Below are 18,445 nucleotides of genomic sequence, written 5' to 3'. Positions count from 1 at the left end.
CCCTAACAGTTACCGTCTAGGCCTTAGTATGAGTTTTATGCACGGAAGAAAAAAATAAAAATAAAAATCCCAGCGAAAACAATATTGTCAGATTTTAATTATTATTTTTTGCCTTGCATTCGCGGGTTCCCAGCCCACTCGGGCTTGGACCCCTAATTAAATGTATTAAGGGACTTATTTTACCACAGTTCACCTGCAGTTTTAAGGTGTTTCCATGGTTTGCATTCTGCGGTACAGACGTCAGGTGGCGGCAACGTCCCGTAACCACCGGAAACAAATCAGCAGAAGAAGAAGAAATACTGGCAGTGTGACGTTGAACATGTGCGCCGGGATCGCCACACGTGTTGTTTTCATACACGATTGAGTGCTTTAAGTGCCAGTGTGATAATACTTTGTAAATTTTAAAACACGCAGCGACAAATATGGGGAAGAAACTCAAAGTCGGAAAGACCAGAAAAGATAAATTCTACCACTTGGCTAAAGAAACCGGTGAGTTATCGTACCAACACTCATGGCAGAGAGAAGTTTGAGATTGAACGCATTGGGGGATATTAGCATTAGCAGGATTGCTAGCTGACTCGCTAACACTGAAAAAGGTGTGCTGGATTTTAGAGTGTCACCTGTCTAATGACATCTTGTCTTTTTTAGGTTATCGCTCTCGTTCCTCCTTCAAACTCATCCAGCTCAACCGTAAATTTCAGTTTCTGCAGAAGGCCAGAGCTCTGGTCGACCTGTGTGCCGCTCCTGGTGGATGGTGAGCTGCCTGTCAACACCCGATCAGATGCTGATTACTTGTCAAGTTCGAGCATCATGTCGAGGGTTAAAAGCGTGGTTGCTTAAACTGTTCTCCATAGAGGGACAACAATGGAAACTAATTTTGGGACGCTGCCTGGTGGCATACTTTTGTATTGTCTGTTCATTGCATCCGTTCAAACATGTTTAGACATTCAGAAAAGCTTTTTTTTAAATGTGGTAGTTTGACCCTCCTTCAAAATCAATTTCTGGGTGAACTGTGTAATTACAAAAGTAACTGTAAGCAGCAAGCTGCACACATAATAGAAGGAGGACTTTCTGGCATTCCCAAACAGACTTTGTGTAATACTGACATAAGGCCAAAAATGTAACACCCTCACACAACACAACAGGAATATAAAGCTACCAAATCCTGGAGTAAGGGACATGGTGTACTAGAAGATAGGAAGCACGATGAATAGACTCATGATTCAAAATCTCCTTGCAGGTTGCAGGTGGCGTCCAAGTTTATGCCTGTATCAAGTCTCATTATTGGTGAGTGTAATATTATCAATATGATTATTTGATAATAAATTGCTCTGCCTCTGCTAAGGCCTTTAAATTCGCTTGTTTTGAGAAGTCTCATTGGTCTATTTAAAAAAAGCCCAATTTGTATTTGCAATGGTAAGTTACTGTGAGAGAAGTTTTTTTTTGTTTGTTTGTTTTTTTTAAAGTGTTTCCTCCTGTCAGGTGTTGACCTGGTGCCCATCAAGCCCATCCCCAATGTGGTGGTGCTGCAAGAAGACATCACCACTGACAAATGCAGACAGGTGAGGCAGCTGCTGCAGAGTTCAGTGCATCACTGAAGGAAAACAGACATCAGTGTCCTGGCTACAGTGCTGCATATACAAAATTACCAATTTAAGAGCCCTGCCTAAAATATTACACTGGAGACGGCCGCACTGTTGACAAAGAATCAGTTTTCTCTAAAAATCAAAGTATTGGATAGTTTTTAACATGGATTTGTTAAGTGAGATATTGCCTCTCCCCTATGCAGGCTTTACGAAAGGAACTGCAGACTTGGAAGGTCGATGTTGTGTTAAATGATGGAGCCCCGAATGTGGGAGCCAACTGGCAACATGATGCCTTCTCACAAGGTAGGTGCCACTAAAGCAAACGTTTTAGACTAAAATTTAACACACTCAGTCAGCAAAATACAATTTCACCTCTTTAGCATAGCAGTAAGTAAAGATTATTTAATATAGCACCCTTCAGAGAGCAAGTCACAAGGTGCTTTACAATGATATAAAGTAGCAATAATAAAACAGTAAAGTAGTCAAGCAATCATATATAAGCATCAAACATCATTAAACCATAAGAGGCATCAATCAATAAAATCAAGACATTTATGGATATTAAAGAGCACATGAGTATTAACATTTTCAAAAGTTTACAGTGAGATAAAGGCCTGCTTAAATGAAAGAGTCTTAGAAAAGAAAGAGCTTAGTTTTAAACGCTTCAACTGAGACCAATTCAGTTGGCTTTATTGGCATGATGTTTTTGTTTAAACACGAAGCCATAGCTTATAAAATGTTAATGAAAATAAAATGATGAAATTACATATTGCATGTAGTTTAAAAGGAAAATTAAATATTCTTACCACTTTTGCTAGTTTCTGTTTGTGTCCCAGTCACATCCCTGAGGCAAGCACACTTGATATCATGGTCCGCAATTTAACTTTGTGTTCCTCAATTTCACGATGTTATCCATCTTTACCCCCCAGCTCATTTGACCCTCATGGCCCTGAAGTTGGCCTGTGACTTTCTGACCAAAGGTGGCACTTTCGTCACCAAGGTCTTCCGCTCCAAAGACTACCAGCCACTGCTCTGGATCTTCCAGCAGTTCTTTAAGAAGGTGCAGGCCACCAAGCCGCAGGCGTCCAGGAACGAGTCCGCCGAGATCTTTGTCATTTGTCAGGGTCAGTGGCAGCAAACGATAACAGTCTGTGATGAGAATATATGTTTTCTAAAGTATTATATATTTTTATCGTTATTTCTCATCCAGTTCTGCAGATTACATCTGAACCAGATTTGGTTTTTGTTTATCAGGTTTTCTGGCCCCTGACAAAATCGACAGTAAGTTCTTTGACCCCAAACATGCGTTCAAAGAGGTGGAGGTGCAGGCCAAAACCGTGAAGGAGCTGATTCCTGTCAAGAAGCCAAAGGCACGTACTCTGTAGGGTTGGTGGAATACTGGATGAGCAGCGTTTAATGGATCATTTCAAGTACATTTTTTTGTCACAATAACAAAACCAAAATCTACTTTCGTTGACCTGACTTGCCGTTTACACTTGATTTGAATGGTGTCAATAAGCTGTGATAGTTCTCACTCAAAAATATTATATTTACTTTGAAATAAACATTTGATTCCAAATATATTGCATGCATCTCTGACCAAGCAGCTGCTCTTTCGTTTTAGGCGGAGGGCTACGAAGACGGTGATCTGACACTTTACCACAGTTTCACAGTGACAGCCTTTCTGAAAGCCGACAACCCCATAGACTTCCTGAGCAAAGCCAGCGAGGTGAGCTCTCTGGATTACTTTGAACTTCAGTCAAAGACTGATGCTGGCAGTCTGTACATTTTGCTTGTCAGATGTATATTGCAGCCTTAAGGAGATTCTCACTCTTGTCGTCTTCATTCAGATCGCCTTTGACAACACAGACCTGGAGTCTCACCCGGCCACCAGCAACGAGATAAAGGAGTGCTGTCGTGATATCAAAGTGTTGGGTCGCAAAGAGCTCCGGTAAGTCTTTTCCATCACTCACGGCTTAGGTTTGTGCATTAATTGTTGCTACTGCTTTTTTTTTTTTTTTCTCCCTATAAATAATACAGATGACGTGTGTGTGTGTGTGTGTGTGTGTGTGTGTGTGTGTGTGTGTTCTTTTGTCCTCTATCCTCACATCTGCAGCCTACTGCTGAACTGGAGGTCCAAGCTGAGGAGATTCCTGGCCAAAAAACTGAAGGAGGCCAAACAGCTTGACAAAGATATCAAGTAAACTCTTTACAACACATACATACAAAAAGCCTCCCAAATATTCTTGTCTTTGCCAGACTCTTTCATAGTAGATAAACAACAAAATATCTTTGCTTGTAGCTTAAGTTCTGACGAAGAACAGGATAATTCAGAGGAAGAACCAGAAAAGAAGAAAAAGGCAGAGGAGGAAGAGGACGAGGAGGCAGAAATGGAGAATAAACTGGCAGAACTGAAAGCTGAGGAGGTGGCTGAGCTCAAACGGTACGGCACAAAGTTGGTCAGGAGTACAGTTTTCTTTCTACTCCAGGATTTTATTTTTAAATTTTCCGCAACATTTTGTGCTTGTTCAATGAGTTATGGTGCAGATTTTCCTGAACACTTCTGCTAAGTTCTTTTTGTAGCTGAATTCAAGATTCCTTTTTTATTCAGCAAAACACAGAAATATGTAAAGCATGAAAAAAATTACAAGCCTGGCTTCTTTAAAAACAGGGTATCGTGAAGAGTATTGTAGTTTTTAATCAACATTACTAAGTTGACAGGGCTGTGAAGTATTGTTAATGCTGATTGAACCAGCTGCTTTTTTGATTGACCTCTTACATCTTGTCAGCCTGTTGCCCATGATGTGGTTTTAGTGGAAAAATATGTGTTACACCTATTATAGAGTTTTGTATAAGTGTCCTGCTCCATCAGGAAGAAGAAGAAGTTGCTAAAGGAGCGGAGGAAGCAGAGGGAGCGGGTGGAGCTGAAGATGGACCTTCCTGGCGTCTCCATCGCAGATACCAACGACTCATCCATGTTCTCCCTCAGCGCCATCAACAAGAAAAAGGTGGAGACCACACAGATGCAAACTTCCCACTTGGGCTGGGCCGTCAGAGAGGACAACAAATAAAGCTTCAGTCCTTGTAACATATAGGCTTTACTGAAACCATGTTAAATCTCACATCTGATGGACACACATTTTCTACAGTCTTTACATTTAAATCTCTTTTTGTCTTACCTGCCCAAATTGCACCAAACTAAAGATGAGAATACTCCTGAGGTCAGTGCTTTAAGGTAGTGTATACACATTCCAACATCATATCGGGTGCATAGGCAAAAAAAAGTCTTCAGAGAAAAGAGCACCCGCACACCTAACAGATGCTGCCAAAATAATTATTTTATTAAATACAGTTATTCCCAACATTCAGTCTTCATTAGGTAGTAATACTCTCCAGATATACTTGGTGTGCACGAGACTAAGCACTTGGTCATTATTCTGATTTACACCGAGAAGCAGCTGTACCTTTTACCAGTTCTAATCTGACATCCTTTGTTGTTCACTTCTCTCCATCAGGTGCTGGCTGTTATATCCAAGGGGGACATGCAGGCAGCAGACGCTCTGGTAGAAGGAGATGACGACCTCCACCTGTCCGACGAAGAGGATGACGAGGTGGATAAAATGTCCCTGGCCTCTGATTTAGATGATGAGGACTTGGAAGAGGTGGAGCAGAGAGAGAGAGAACTGGAGAGGAAAGCGCCAAAGAAGAAGTGAGTGGTCAAACACCTGGCGTTTAAAACAGTGTTCTTGAAAAACACACAAGGGTCATACCCTCAAGATTTATTGTTTTGTTTAGTTTTTGATTCTCTGTTTGTGTTTCCTAGAGTTAAGTTTGCTGAAGAAGAAGAGGAGGATGAAGAGCAGGGAAGTGGTCTACTGGTGGAACTAGAGGGAAAGGATGAGAAGAAAGAACGAGAGACCAACCTGTGGTTCAGCAAGGTTTTTCCACTTGTGCTCCCATACTGTTAAAAAAAAAAAAAAAAAAGATTGATCAATATAAAAATAAATAAACATGGTGTTATATAATTATTGGTGACATGCCTCATGGCTTACACCTGCAAAACATTTCTCTTTGACCTTGCCATACTTTTGCTCTTTAGGGCATCTTCTCTGAGATCGACCTGGAGGGAGATGCAGAGAGCGAGCTTCAACAGACCGAGTGGCTACAGACCAAACAAACAGGTAACGGGCTCCACTGTTTCTCATTCATTTGTTCCCGCCTGTTCATCAAAAGTGTTCTAAAAAAGGATATCCATGATTCATTAAACAATATGGACATAAAATGAGTTTAAAATATCACTCTTAAGAATCGTAGGTCTCCTAAATCTTGAACAGACAAAAAAATGACAGTTTTGGATCTTTTTATAGAAAAGGGCAAAAAGAGGAAAGCTGAAGAAGAGAAGCAGGAGGAGGAAGAGGAGGAGAAGCCTGCTCCTTCAAAGGAGAAAAAGGCGGGACCTTCACAGAAAGCTGAAGAGGAGAGTGACAGCGACTCGGATGACAGCGATGATGAGAAGTAAAACCTTACTTACTGTGCTTGTCTATTCTGTTCCATGGATCCAGTTTGATTCGTACTATTGACAACTAAACAAATATCCAAATAAATCAACCAATATTTTGCTGCTTGTTCCAGGGAGATTACCAGGATGAAGCAGACCAAGGGGGCTGGTGGGATGTCAGGAGAGGCTGTTGACGATGACCTCCAAGTTGTACCTGTAGAAAGCACCAGTGAGTATGAGAAACATTAATATTTCAGGTGTTTAGCTGGTGATCTCCAATTTACTAAAATACTTTCGGAAACTGCTGAACTTATAACACAAGAGAAACCAGCCTTCCAAGGTTGGAAACTGGCTCACCTGCAAATGTGGCTGGTAGATGAAAACATCCACTGGCCAAACATATTTTTTCCCAGCAAAATAATACATTGCCTTTTTGTGTCGCACATACATTTGTTTCTGTCCTTTTTATTTGAGATAATAAGGTAATATGTTGAATACAAACTTGAAGAGGCCAGAGTGAAATTTGAAGCAAAATCATATTTTTCGTGTGTGTATATATATGTGTGTGTGATTCATATTTTAAATTGTTTTCTAAACTTACAAGATGCTTATTAATCATGCTTTATCATTCAACTTACCCTCCTCATCAGACTGCTCATTTTCTACAATCACCCTCTTTGCATGGTCCAGAAAGTCTGGCCTCTTGGTTCTGACTGAGAGTGCCAACATTTTTTATACAGTCTATAAATCCTATTCCTTGATCTCTGGGGAGGACGGCTGGACCATAAGAAGATCTGACAGGATATCAGACACTAGACTGGACCGCCAACTTTATTTTTTATGGTCTGCTTCTGCCGCCATTTCATCTGCATATTTGTTTGGGGCGGGGTTTGGTTACTAGACCTGGTAAAGGTTGCCACATTACAGTGGTAGCTAGTTACTAACACTCCAAGTACAAGTTTCGTAGCTCCTAATACAAGCCGCTTTCACACTGTGTTATTGCTGTATGACAGAGACTACACTCTCCCCTCTTTCCCTCCCGACTCCTGTCCTCTAACTCCCACCCCCTTACAAATCTACGGCAATCAAACACAAGTAACATGAAACGAACATAAACAACAACGAATGATCCCCCCCCCCCCCCCCCCCCCCCCGCGCGCCGCCATCTCATATGCAAACTTATTTGGGGTTATTTATCATTTCAAAAGTAGTTTACATAAGTTACCAACATGAGACTTAACGCTCCTGTGCATGTAAATGCAGCCAGTGACAGTGCATGACTTTCATGATGTTTATGGGTTCTGTCCTTGTCAGGTAAGAAAGCCAGGATTCTGGATGCAGAGGGCCTGGCCCTGGGCTGCCAGATAGCTACGTCTAAGAAGAGAGCCAGGGACCTGGTAGACGGCTCCTTCCACAGGTGGGTGGGTGTTTTCCGTGGCATTCAACCCCAGAGCTCCTTTGTTCCTACTGCAGATGTAAACTTACAGAAACTGTTCACAAATATACAGCATATTTTTATTTTCACACATTACACACTTGGTGCCATAGTGGGATTGAGTCACAATAAACCACACTGCCCACATTCACTGCAATGAAAGTGATATATTGTTTTTTATTTTGTGCATGTGTGAATTGTCTCACAAAACTTATAATATAACTAATACAAAATCCTGATGCTGTAAATAATCACTTTACCACCAAATGTGTGAAAATGAAAATATGATGTGTACAGTTTCTAAAAGTTCTTTGGTAGGAACAAATGTGCTCAGGGTTGAGTACCACAAACACAGTGGGGAGGTCAATAAGGGAAATGTAGAGTAACACCAGAGCTATAATTTTAGAATACTACTAAAATCCACATGCATTAACAGCACAGTGTTTACATCATTACATTACATATTAAATTTACTCTGATTTAAAAAAAAAAAAAAAATTGTATTTTAGCTTTTATATTTTATTCTTAGCAGGGTCAGGGAGGCAAGTTAGCCAAAATGTTTTGCACACTGATTATACAGTATATTATAGATATTATTACTATAGAACTAGTTTTGTAATTGGACATAAAGCCAATTGTATGCTCCTCTCCCGCAGGTTTGCCAGCTCCGAGGAGCAGTGGGACGTACCGGAGTGGTTCCTGGACGATGAACGGAAACACAGGAAGAAACCGGTACCGGTTACCAAAGAAATGGTGGAGGAGTACAAACAAAAATGGAAGGAGATTGATGCCCGACCCATCAAACGAGTTGCTGAGGCCAAGGCCAGGAAGAAGAGGAGGGTAAGGTCATGGAAAAGTACAGTAGTGCAACTGTTGATGACAGATGATTTAAATAAAAAGTTAAAGTTGCCAAAAAGATGATCAGACGTAAAGCTTGATCATGATTGAAATCGTTACAGCTGCTGAATCTATTTGAAGCAAAACCTGAAACCTTTTAGTTTAAGAAACTTGTAAATCAGGCAATGGTCCAAGTATTTCTGTAGATCTTAATTTGATTTGTTTTTCTGTGACTTTACCAGATGCTGAAGAAGATGGAGCAGGCTAAGAAGAAAGCAGAGGCAGTTGTCAACACAGTGGACATCTCTGAGAGGGAGAAGATGGCTCAGCTGAAGAGGTATGATGTCACACGTTTAGGGGTGGATCCTCAAAAACAAAATTATGACTAAGATGAAACTAAATTGCTTCGTACTGGTTACTTTTAGAAATAATATAATTTGCATCATTTTGACATGTCGTCCCCCCCCCCCCCCCCCCCCGATCTGCCAGTATCTACAAGAAAGCAGGCCTGGGGAAAGAGAAGAGAGAAGTAACATACCTTGTGACCAAAAAGGGAGCTGGCAAGAAAGTCAGACGGCCCCCCGGCATCAAGGGAGCCTTCAAAGTGGTGGACAGTCGCATGAAGAAAGACATGCGGGGAATGCAGAGGAAAGAACAACATGCTAAAGGTGGCAAAGGAAAAGGTGGCAAAGGAAGAGGTGGCAAAGGAGGGCGAAAGGGAAGATAAATTTGAACCTGTAACACTCTCACAGTCCCGGTCTTTCTAACCGTCAAACATTGCCTGGTCTCGTATTGCAGGTGATCTAAGATGCGCGCCGCAGTTTGGGCTCCGGTATTATGTACAGAGGCTAAAATAAACTGTGGTCATTCACTTGGATGCCATCTTTTTAGCTATCTATGCTGAGGTCCCTTAAACTGGACACCTGAGATATGTTCTGGGGGTATTTACATGCTGGTGTTCTGTGCACGTCTTTAGGAAGATGTACATTATTTGCCTTGAACTCTATGAACAGTGCTTCCACTTCAGCTGAACTGAAAATCACAGTAAATTAAACAATAGTCTTCCATGTGCCCTATACCTGTGCAAGTTCATGAATAAAACCAGTTCATCAAGTTAGTAGTTTCTTTTGCAGATGAAGATTTTATAGAAAAGACATACAACAGTACATTGATCAAACAATCCAGTATATAAAGATATTAAAATCACAGGGGCCTGATACATTAAATTTCTGCTAAATGCTGTAAAGAATCATTCTTCTTTTATGTACTTCTGGTTTATAATGTATCTGTACTTTACTGAAGTGATATTTTGAATGTAGGACTTTTTATTTTTTAACTTATTTAAATAATTTTACTTAAATTTTATTCTACCTTTTTTTTTTTTTTTTAACATGTTTTGTCAAGAACACAATTGCTCTTCCAGAATAACGCATGTGTGTATTTTTCCATAGTAAAATAGAAGTAGATACAAGTTATATTTTGCTAAATTGAATTTGAGACTTTTGTGACTGAAATGTCTTCATTTTAACGTCGGTTGTAGAAATGTGGTGGTGATGATGCAGTGGATAAGGATAGGACATGCCTTTGGTGTGAGAGACCCGGGTTCAAGTCCCCACTGTGACACGTCCACCAATGTGTCCCTGAGCAAGACACTGAACCGCTAGTTGCTGCAGAGGTATGCGACATATATAGCAATTGTAAGTCGCTTTGGATAAAAGCCTCAGCCTTTCTTTCAATGTCAGTTCCGTGAGACTTGCAGGTGTCGTGCCAAGGTAGTTATCCCCGCGCGCGTGCATTCAGCGGTGAAGGCGGACCTTCGACTTCATCAAAGTGAATGTACCATGTGGATTGTTTAATCTATCGTTTTAGTATTGTTTTATTAACGAGGTTTGTGTAGAGCAAGCTAGTATGGGATTAATATCCTGCCTTGATTCAAAACTGAAAATAAAGTTCTGAAAGGTTGAAACTAAGTGTTTGAAAACTCAAAATCTTACAAAAAAAAGTTTTGCAAGATCAAAAACTAAGATTTGCAAAATGTAAAAAAATTAAAACATCTCTGCAAACATGTTGTTTTTGAGTTTTCCTTCTTCAGAACAATTTTTCAGAGTTTCAAATTTGTCAGTGTCCTCCCAGTGTATTAGTTTGTTTTCCAGGTTTGAAACCTTGTAAATGGTGATCTGAAAACTGGTGTGCAAATGTATGAAAAAAAAAAAAAAAAAAAGTTTTGAAACTCTGAAAATTGAGGTTCAAAAGGGCGAAACTTTATTACATTACAGTTGCGCTCATATTGCAGACTATGTTTTCAGAGCTGAGTTTACAACACCCACTTTGCGGAGATACGCCTACACAGTTGCGAGTTTGCGACTCACGTGATTTGTGGCAGCGTTGTCACGCAGCTCTGCTCTGAAACTCTGAAACTCAGACTAAGCGAAAATGAAGCTTCGCAACCTCGCAACTTTAAAAAAAAGGCCTGGAGGCAGGGCCTTCTGCTCTTGGCCAATGCTTGGCTGTCTGCTGAAGTACAGTCCAATCTCAAGTCATATTTACTGGATAGAAGGATTGACAGACTGCTCCGCCAATGACAGACGCGCACAGGATACGTGTTCAGGAAGCACGGCTCCCTGGACGGGCTGGCTGTCTCCGTCCAAGCGGTGCATGGATGTGGAAAAGAAATCTGCTACGGGTAGTAAGTAGCTCAGAGCGGTTTGTTCATCAGCGCGATGTCACCCGTGGTGTTGTGTCGGGAGATGCAGTAACTGAACCAGCGGTGAGTAAGAAATAGTATAAATAACATGTAATTTGTTAAGCTATGAGGAGATGGAAAAGTCCGCTAGCCACTAGGCTAATTTATGCTGCGTAAAGTGCAGGCTGAACTTACGGTAAACTATCATTGGAGACTATCAACCAGACAAATCTCGACAGTTATTAAACCAAAATGTATGCTTTTGTTAAATGTGATTATTCTATTATACCACGTTTTATGTGTGGTAGTGGAGTCATTTTAAATTTGACTTTACTGTAGTTAACCAGTAACAACTATTTGTGTTTTTTCTTTTATGGCCTAAAGCACTGAAGACAAGGCAGCATGCTGCAGTCATCACTCACAGGAGGACGAAAAGAAGGAGGAGAGCAACAGAAAAAATAACTTCCAAACAATAGAATAAATACCTTTTAATCCACCGCACGTCTTGTTGTTTATATGGAAATACAGAAGAAGCATGGGAGAACTGCACATAGTTCGTTGTTACTGTGTTATTAGAGCATGGGAGAACAGTGGATACTTTTAATATAGCCCACACCCATAATATTACTGTGTAGCTACAGAATAACAAGTGGAGAACATGCAAGATTTATTTTTTTTTTTTTACAACCGTCTCTATAGCTTCATCTATTGTGTGTTAGGAATGAAAATAAATACTAGACTCCTCTGTACCCCGTTTACATTCAAGGTTAGCTGTGTCCACCTTCATATACAGTATACTTCACATTATTACATTACTGTATAACTTGAGAAAGGTAAGTTTGTTTTCTACTCCAGCCTGCCTAAAGAGCTGTTGCAGTGCAGGATGATAATAGACTTGTTTCTCAATGTATTATTTTAAATCATGCAATAAGGAAGAAGAAATGTGTAATACAAATGTGGCTGGCCTTCTGAAGGGGGCAACCAGATAATTTGTTTTTTATTGAATTCAGTCCATTAGTATATTATTTTGGTAGCACATCACAACTGAGAAAAACACCTTAATGAATTAATAGATGCTAAAGGAGGTAATTCTTGTAAACCGTTCAGCTCTGTTTACTAGCACTGTAACTAGTAAGCAAGGGCGTCACTTTGTGTTGTAAAGTGGGGACATAAGGTCTCAGATTAGGGGGGTGATGATACATTTGGGTTATAAGATGTGACGATGCACGAGAACAAGACAAAAATATAGCACTATTTAGATGAAACTATGATGGTGAAATATGTGCTGTAGGTCTGGGTACTCCCCCAGACGATTTTAAGCATTAAACTCGTCATTTCCTGCATTCTGGAAACATTTTCTGCTCCAATTTATGGTGGAAATGTCTGTTTTTTATGAGGGAAAACTATATTGCATTGCATGTTTTCTTATTGTGCAAATAAACCTTTCTCAAAGCAATTTCATTTGTTAGTTAACATTTCTTGGTGCTACTTTTCAGAACGTTTTTAACAAATGCTTTCAAAAAGTGATGGGGACAAAATCAGCCATTTCAAAATGTGGTGGGGACATGTCCCCAGCATCCCAAGTGTAAATGACACCTAGGCTTGTAGGTACCCAGCCTTTTAAGTTTAATACTTGCATATTGCAAACCAAAAGGAGAGAACAGAATCAAATGGTTGTATTTGTTGAAATGTAAATAGTTTTATTCATTGCACATTTTTAGCCCCAGTGCCATCGTTCTTTAGTTTGAGTTTGCTGCACCTAAAAACATTTGACAGCTGAATCAGATTATTGTGAGTCAGTTTAGTTTTCAATAAATGCTAAAGTAGTTGCCTTTACATCCAAAGGTGTCTTTCAGGGTGAACTGATGAATGGCAACCCATCTGTTAATGATCATTGTTAATTCATTGTAGACAAGAACAAAGGATGAAGCTGTCCACAAATACATGTCTTTTCGTCCTCCTACATTGTCTGTCATTGTCACCTTTTTTTTGTAAGATTTTGAGTTTTCAAACACTTAGTTTCAACCTTTCAGAACTTTATTTTCAGTTTTGAATCAAGGCAGGATATTAATCCCATACGGTAGCGTCAGATCCTGTTTACGCTGGGGGGAGAGGTAGTTAGTGAGAAAGGTGGCCGCTGTATTGTTACCCTACGCGGGTTAGGGAGCTCGACTTGTCGATGAGGGTGACTCCGACCAAACACCGTATCGGAGTAGAAGTGTCGAGGGTCTAATTTCGGAAAGGCCCTAAGTCCGTGCCACCCGTTGACTTTCTAAAAAAAAATAAACATTTCCCGTGAGTCTTTGCGACGTATCCGAAACCGTAATCGGCCTTGTTGTTGGCCGTAACGCCGAGTTATATGTAATTGGCGAGGAAAGTCTTCTGGACATGTTAATATTAAGTACGTGTCGTGTCCGTAGGCTATCTACAAAACCGAGTTTGAGTCGGTGAGCTTGAAATTAGGCATCTAGTCTGCCGGAGAGCCAGAAGAAGAAGAGGTTGAAATTAGCATACCTGCTACCGTTATTACTCAACACCCGAAACCTTAAATTAAAGTTAGTCTTGCTTTCACTTGGCTAGAGCTCTTGTTTGGAAGTTACCACTCCAGCTACCTAACTAGCTTTAATGCTGAACGGTTAATTGGGGAGTAAACCCCCCTCTCTGTACCAGGATGCTCCTTGTTGTGCTGGTATGCAGCCTGTCCGTGTCACTGGCTGCTACGGGGCAGCAGACCGACGACGACTGGATAGACCCTTATGATATGCTCAACTACGATTCAAGCACCAAAACGATGAGGAAGCCTGCAGAGGTTGGTTGATGTTAGAAGTCTACTCTGATCAAATTGCATTTGCTGACGTTGCTATTGCCCTGATGATGTGAAGCGATGTTCATGTTTCTGTTGTGACAGTATGTATGTATGTATGTATGTATGCCTTGCAGCCAACAAAGTATGACAGTGTGCCAACTACAAGAAGAGAGTATACCAAGGACTCCAGCCAGGCTGAGCTGACATCGTGCATCAGTCAGGTAGTGGATGTACAAACAGGCTGCTGGTTTAAACTTATACCATTTGTTAACTTGTACGTTTTTCTTACATGAATTCAATCAGTGTATGCATAGCTATACCACGGTAATGGCAATTAAATTCTTTGATAACTGTCAGATTCAAACCCTAATCAGTAAATATCTTAATTTATACATCAACCAGTCATTTTCTTTGTCTCCAAAGGGTGGTTGTGCAGCAGTGCAACATAAATGTCAGAAAATCATTTTTAAAAACAAGTTAAATTATGATTTTAAAAAATAGAGCTGTTAAACATGTGGAGTTTAGATCGTGAGATGGATATATGTCCTTTAGTGAGTCTTCTGAAATAAAGAGTCCAATCCAGACGTCTTTTAAGGGTTTTATTCTTTGCAAAGGGTCAGACAAACATACAGAGTGCAAACAGTCTGCAGAGTGTAAGACAAAAAGCCAGTGAAGAAACCGGTGACTTTATACTGTAAGGGTATTGCGCAGCTATCAAAGGGAGGAAGGGAGTAGGGACCAGCTGTCCTGAGATGAAGGCCAGTCATATAAGAAAACTCTCTAACGAGCATCTTTCCCATGGGAAACTTCACCTAGCTGTAACATAATATAATAATATCACACAGTGAAATGCTGGTCTATTCTGATGAAGCATGCAGGGTGAAACAGTAAACACAGTAAAATATCAAATTTCCATCACAGTCGATAGGAGTTTAGTTAAGAGATAGCAGAGGGGATTATTTGATTTTTAGATATGTTGGTTTTCACTAAGGGAGCCTAAAAATGGAACCTGGGGGGAAGATCCAAAACTCTGGATATACACGGGATGGGCCTATCATGCTGAATTAACTGCTTTGTGGACCAGGCAGTTTTTTCTGTTCCAGTGATTTTACTGCAGACATTTACCAACCTATTTAGGAAAGTACATACAGCAACAGTTGGCAAAACTGGCAAAGATGGAAAAAAATAATTAAAAAAAACAACATAAAAACTCAGCAACTATGACACCTCAAACAAACAAATGTTGTGCTTTGCTTTCATTCAGAAGGAAGAACTAGAGAAGAAAATCCAGCTCATTTTACAGCAGCCCACATGCAGTCCAGTATTCATGCGATTCCTTAGGAGACTCCAGAAGGAAATTCAGAGAGTTGGTTTGGTACGTGGTCATTTCACATGTCTTTATTGGCAATGATCATATGGCCTACTTCTGACAAAGTTATTGTAACCGTTTTTAAATGTGATATCCCTGATGTTTCAAGTTCTATCAAGTCTGGTTCAATATTTAGAAAAGGCCCAGTTGCACTTACAGCGCATTACAGTAGAAAATGGGACACCATTTTAACACACCTGTCCCCTTTTCTCCCCAGCCCAGTGACTCTACGTACACTCACTATGATGCAAACATCAAACTGTCCAGACAAGACATGACAGAGATTGAGAGACTTCTGGAGGGTGAAGACAGCTGGAGAACAGGGGCTCTGGACAATGCCATCAGTCAGATACTAGTGGATCTCAGACCACATGACCGTGAGGTTTGGAGGTGGCGTTTTGAAGACACCTTTGGCGTGGAGCTTGACACACTTTTAAAAGTAAGCTTGTTCATTAATCGGAAATCTATGTTAATGGGTCTTTAAGATTCTTCAGTCATGTGCTACCTGTTCATAGTCACAGCTCTCTAAAAATGTAGTCTGAGTCTAAGATGTGTCTTAAGTGAAACTGGAGTGTGTGTTGCAAACTTCGTAATGTCCGGTTTATTTACAGAGAAAATGTACATGAAAATTAAACGGGTTCAAACAGGTCAGTACAGCATGGAAACCACTTCACACTGCAGCTCAGCCAGCTGATGACAGTCAGTCACCTTGTTGCTTAAGGATTGTGTTGAGCACTGCATAGCAATAATATTGAGCTTCAGTCAGTCATTGCCATTCAGCCTGCCTTGGTGGTGTTGAAAATGAAGTGTAACTTGTGGGACGCATTAAACATTACAGATTGATTATTGTACATCATTAATGCCTGGTGCACTCTATTTAACTGTTAAAAATCTGCCTGAATTTTCAAAAAACCTCAACCTGATATCTCTTAAAGTGGGACCTTTTTCACTAGTCAGGGGCCAACAAATCTGCACGCTTATCCTCTAGTGTAAAACACGCAGAACATGTCCAGAGACAAAAACGGCAGTTCATTGATTCCGTGTGTGTGTGTGTGTGTGTTCAAGTAAAATTGAAAGAGAAAATTTCCCGAAGCAAAGGTCCAGAACATCATAACGACTAATTTGGGTTATTATTCAGTACCATAACAGATAGTTGTATCAACATATGTTTTTTGGTCAATAACTGACTGTCAAATCTGAGATTTCAAAAATATATAGGCTACTGTCATTTTTTACATCAAACTGGAGGGATGATAAATAATTTATCTAAAAATAAATTCTAAATTAAAGTAAACTAAAGGCTGCATTTAAAAAACATATGCTTTTTAAATTTGCATCTTAAAATAAAGTGCTTAATTTCAGAAAAAATGAAAAGTGATTGAAGTGTAGTCTCAACCAATTTTATAATAAAAACTCGACACATCTTAACAGACGAACAGCTTTAATACCTCCTTCTTTTCCATTCCCTCTTATATAGCTGACACTTCCCTACTTTCTCTTGTTCAGTGAGAAACGTGAGCTGTGGCTTGTCTTGCCAGCTAGGATTTTCTGGTTTTGAACTGCCCGTAGGAAGAATGTACATGTAGGAATCTGTACATTCTTGTTTAAAAGCCATGTGAAATCTCTTTTCTCTTTCATCTCCTCTCTCCCTATGTGTATCTCACTTGCAGAGTCGACTCAATGCTTTTCGGAATGCACAAATTTGATTGGCTGAGCAGCATCACATGAGACGATTGGAACACCTGCAATTCATGAGCTTCTTTAATGATAAAATTATAACTATTAGAAACAAAATTCACTATGACCTGCCCCCAACTGGCACCGACTTCTAAACTCAGGTATAATAACAGCTGTAAAACCAGATATATGTTTAGATTGCTTTGCTTCCCTCAATCTTTACCGACTAACTTCAATAATTTCTTCATCTAAACAATCAACCTGCCTCTTAGACCCCACCGACTAGGCTGCTTAAAGAAGTTTTACCCTTAGTCAGCACTTCTATACTAGATATGATCAATCTGTCTTTATCAACAGGCTATGTACCACAGTACTTTAAAGTAGCTGTAATTAAACCTCTTCTGAAAAAGCCCAAACTTGATCCAGATGTTTAAGCCAACTATAGACTTATATCTAACCTTCCATTTCTCTCTAAGGTCCTGGAGAAAGTAGTTGCTAAACAGCTGTGTGACTTTCTACAGAGCAATAGTTTGAGGATTTTCAGTCAGGTTTTAGAGTTCAACATAAATGACTAATGACCTCCTCATTGCATGACTTGTCTCTGTACTGGTTTTATTAGATTAGTGCTGCATTTGATACCATTGACCATCAGATCCTATTGCAGAGACTGGAACATTTCATTGGCATTAAAGGAACCGCTCTAAGCTGGTTTAAGTCCTATTTATCAAATCGATTTTAGTTTGTACATGTTAACAATGAGTTCTCCGTGCATGCCAAAGTTAGTCATGGAGTTCCTCAAGGATCTGTCCTCGGACCAATCCTCTTCACTTTATATATGCTTCCTTTAGGCAATATTATCAGGAAATATTCCATAAACTTTCATTGTTATGCAGATGATACTCAGTTATATCTATCGATCAAGCCAGATGAAACTCATCAGTTAGCTAAACTTCAGATGTGCCTTCAGGATGTTAAAACCTGGATGACTTGTAATTTTCTGTAAAGTTATTGTTCTGGGGCCCAAGCACCTCCGTGACGCATTATCTAAAGATATAGTTTCCCTTGATGGCATCGCCCTGGCCTCCAGCACCACTGTGAGGAATCTTAGAGTTATCTTTGATCAAGACATGTCGTTTAAGTCTCACATTAAGCAAATTTCAAGGACTGCCTTTTTTCACCTACGTGATATTGCGAAAATCAGGAACATACTGTCTAAAAATGATGCAGAAAAACTAGTCCATGCATTTGTTACTTCTAGGCTGGATGACTGCAATTCCCTATTATCAGCTGCTCGAAAAAGTCCATTAAGACTCTTCAGCTGATCCAGAATGCTGCAGCACGTGTTCTGACAGGAACCAGGAAAAGAGATCAAATTTCTCCTGTCTTAGCTTCTCTGCATTGGCTTCCAGTAAAATCCAGAATAGAATTTAAAATCATTCTTCTCACATACAAAGCTCTTAATGGTCAGGCACCATCTTATCTTAAAGAGCTCATAGTACCTTACTACCCCACCAGAGCACTGCACTCCCAGAATGCAGGGTTACTTGTGGTTCT

General features: G+C 40.1%; 2 protein-coding genes and 1 long non-coding RNA gene across 3 annotated transcripts in view; all 3 read left to right on the top strand.

Annotated features, from left to right (window-relative positions):
- The first annotated feature begins 82 nt into the window (after positions 1-82).
- ftsj3 (FtsJ RNA 2'-O-methyltransferase 3) lies at positions 83-9,469 on the top strand. The gene is made up of 21 exons (XM_046050506.1): positions 83-489; positions 649-754; positions 1,241-1,287; positions 1,483-1,562; positions 1,790-1,889; positions 2,516-2,710; positions 2,841-2,956; positions 3,211-3,315; positions 3,437-3,537; positions 3,703-3,786; positions 3,889-4,029; positions 4,459-4,594; positions 5,102-5,295; positions 5,410-5,524; positions 5,686-5,767; positions 5,954-6,101; positions 6,219-6,313; positions 7,399-7,501; positions 8,176-8,359; positions 8,599-8,693; positions 8,846-9,469. The coding sequence occupies exons 1-21, from the start codon at positions 423-425 to the stop codon at positions 9,081-9,083; spliced, it is 2,532 nt and encodes an 843-aa protein (XP_045906462.1). The 5' UTR covers positions 83-422; the 3' UTR covers positions 9,084-9,469.
- Positions 9,470-10,791: 1,322 nt separating this feature from the next.
- LOC123971481 lies at positions 10,792-11,536 on the top strand. The gene is made up of 2 exons (XR_006825199.1): positions 10,792-11,123; positions 11,424-11,536. It is a non-coding gene; the product is annotated as an uncharacterized LOC123971481 (long non-coding RNA).
- A 1,624-nt stretch (positions 11,537-13,160) lies between these two features.
- clcc1 (chloride channel CLIC-like 1) overlaps positions 13,161-18,445 on the top strand; it is a 15,997-nt gene continuing 10,712 nt past the window's right edge. Inside the window, exons 1-4 of the mRNA XM_046049262.1 lie at positions 13,161-13,848; positions 13,980-14,066; positions 15,110-15,220; positions 15,432-15,653. Of these exons, the coding sequence (XP_045905218.1) occupies positions 13,711-13,848; positions 13,980-14,066; positions 15,110-15,220; positions 15,432-15,653 (558 nt within the window). The 5' untranslated portion in view covers positions 13,161-13,710. The remainder of the gene's footprint in view (positions 13,849-13,979; positions 14,067-15,109; positions 15,221-15,431; positions 15,654-18,445) is intronic.

The sequence above is a fragment of the Micropterus dolomieu genome, linkage group LG05, assembly GCF_021292245.1.
Source record: "Micropterus dolomieu isolate WLL.071019.BEF.003 ecotype Adirondacks linkage group LG05, ASM2129224v1, whole genome shotgun sequence".
NCBI lineage: Eukaryota > Metazoa > Chordata > Actinopteri > Centrarchiformes > Centrarchidae > Micropterus > Micropterus dolomieu.
Note: the sequence above shows the minus strand (reverse complement) of the source record. Positions and strands in the feature narration are given on the sequence as shown.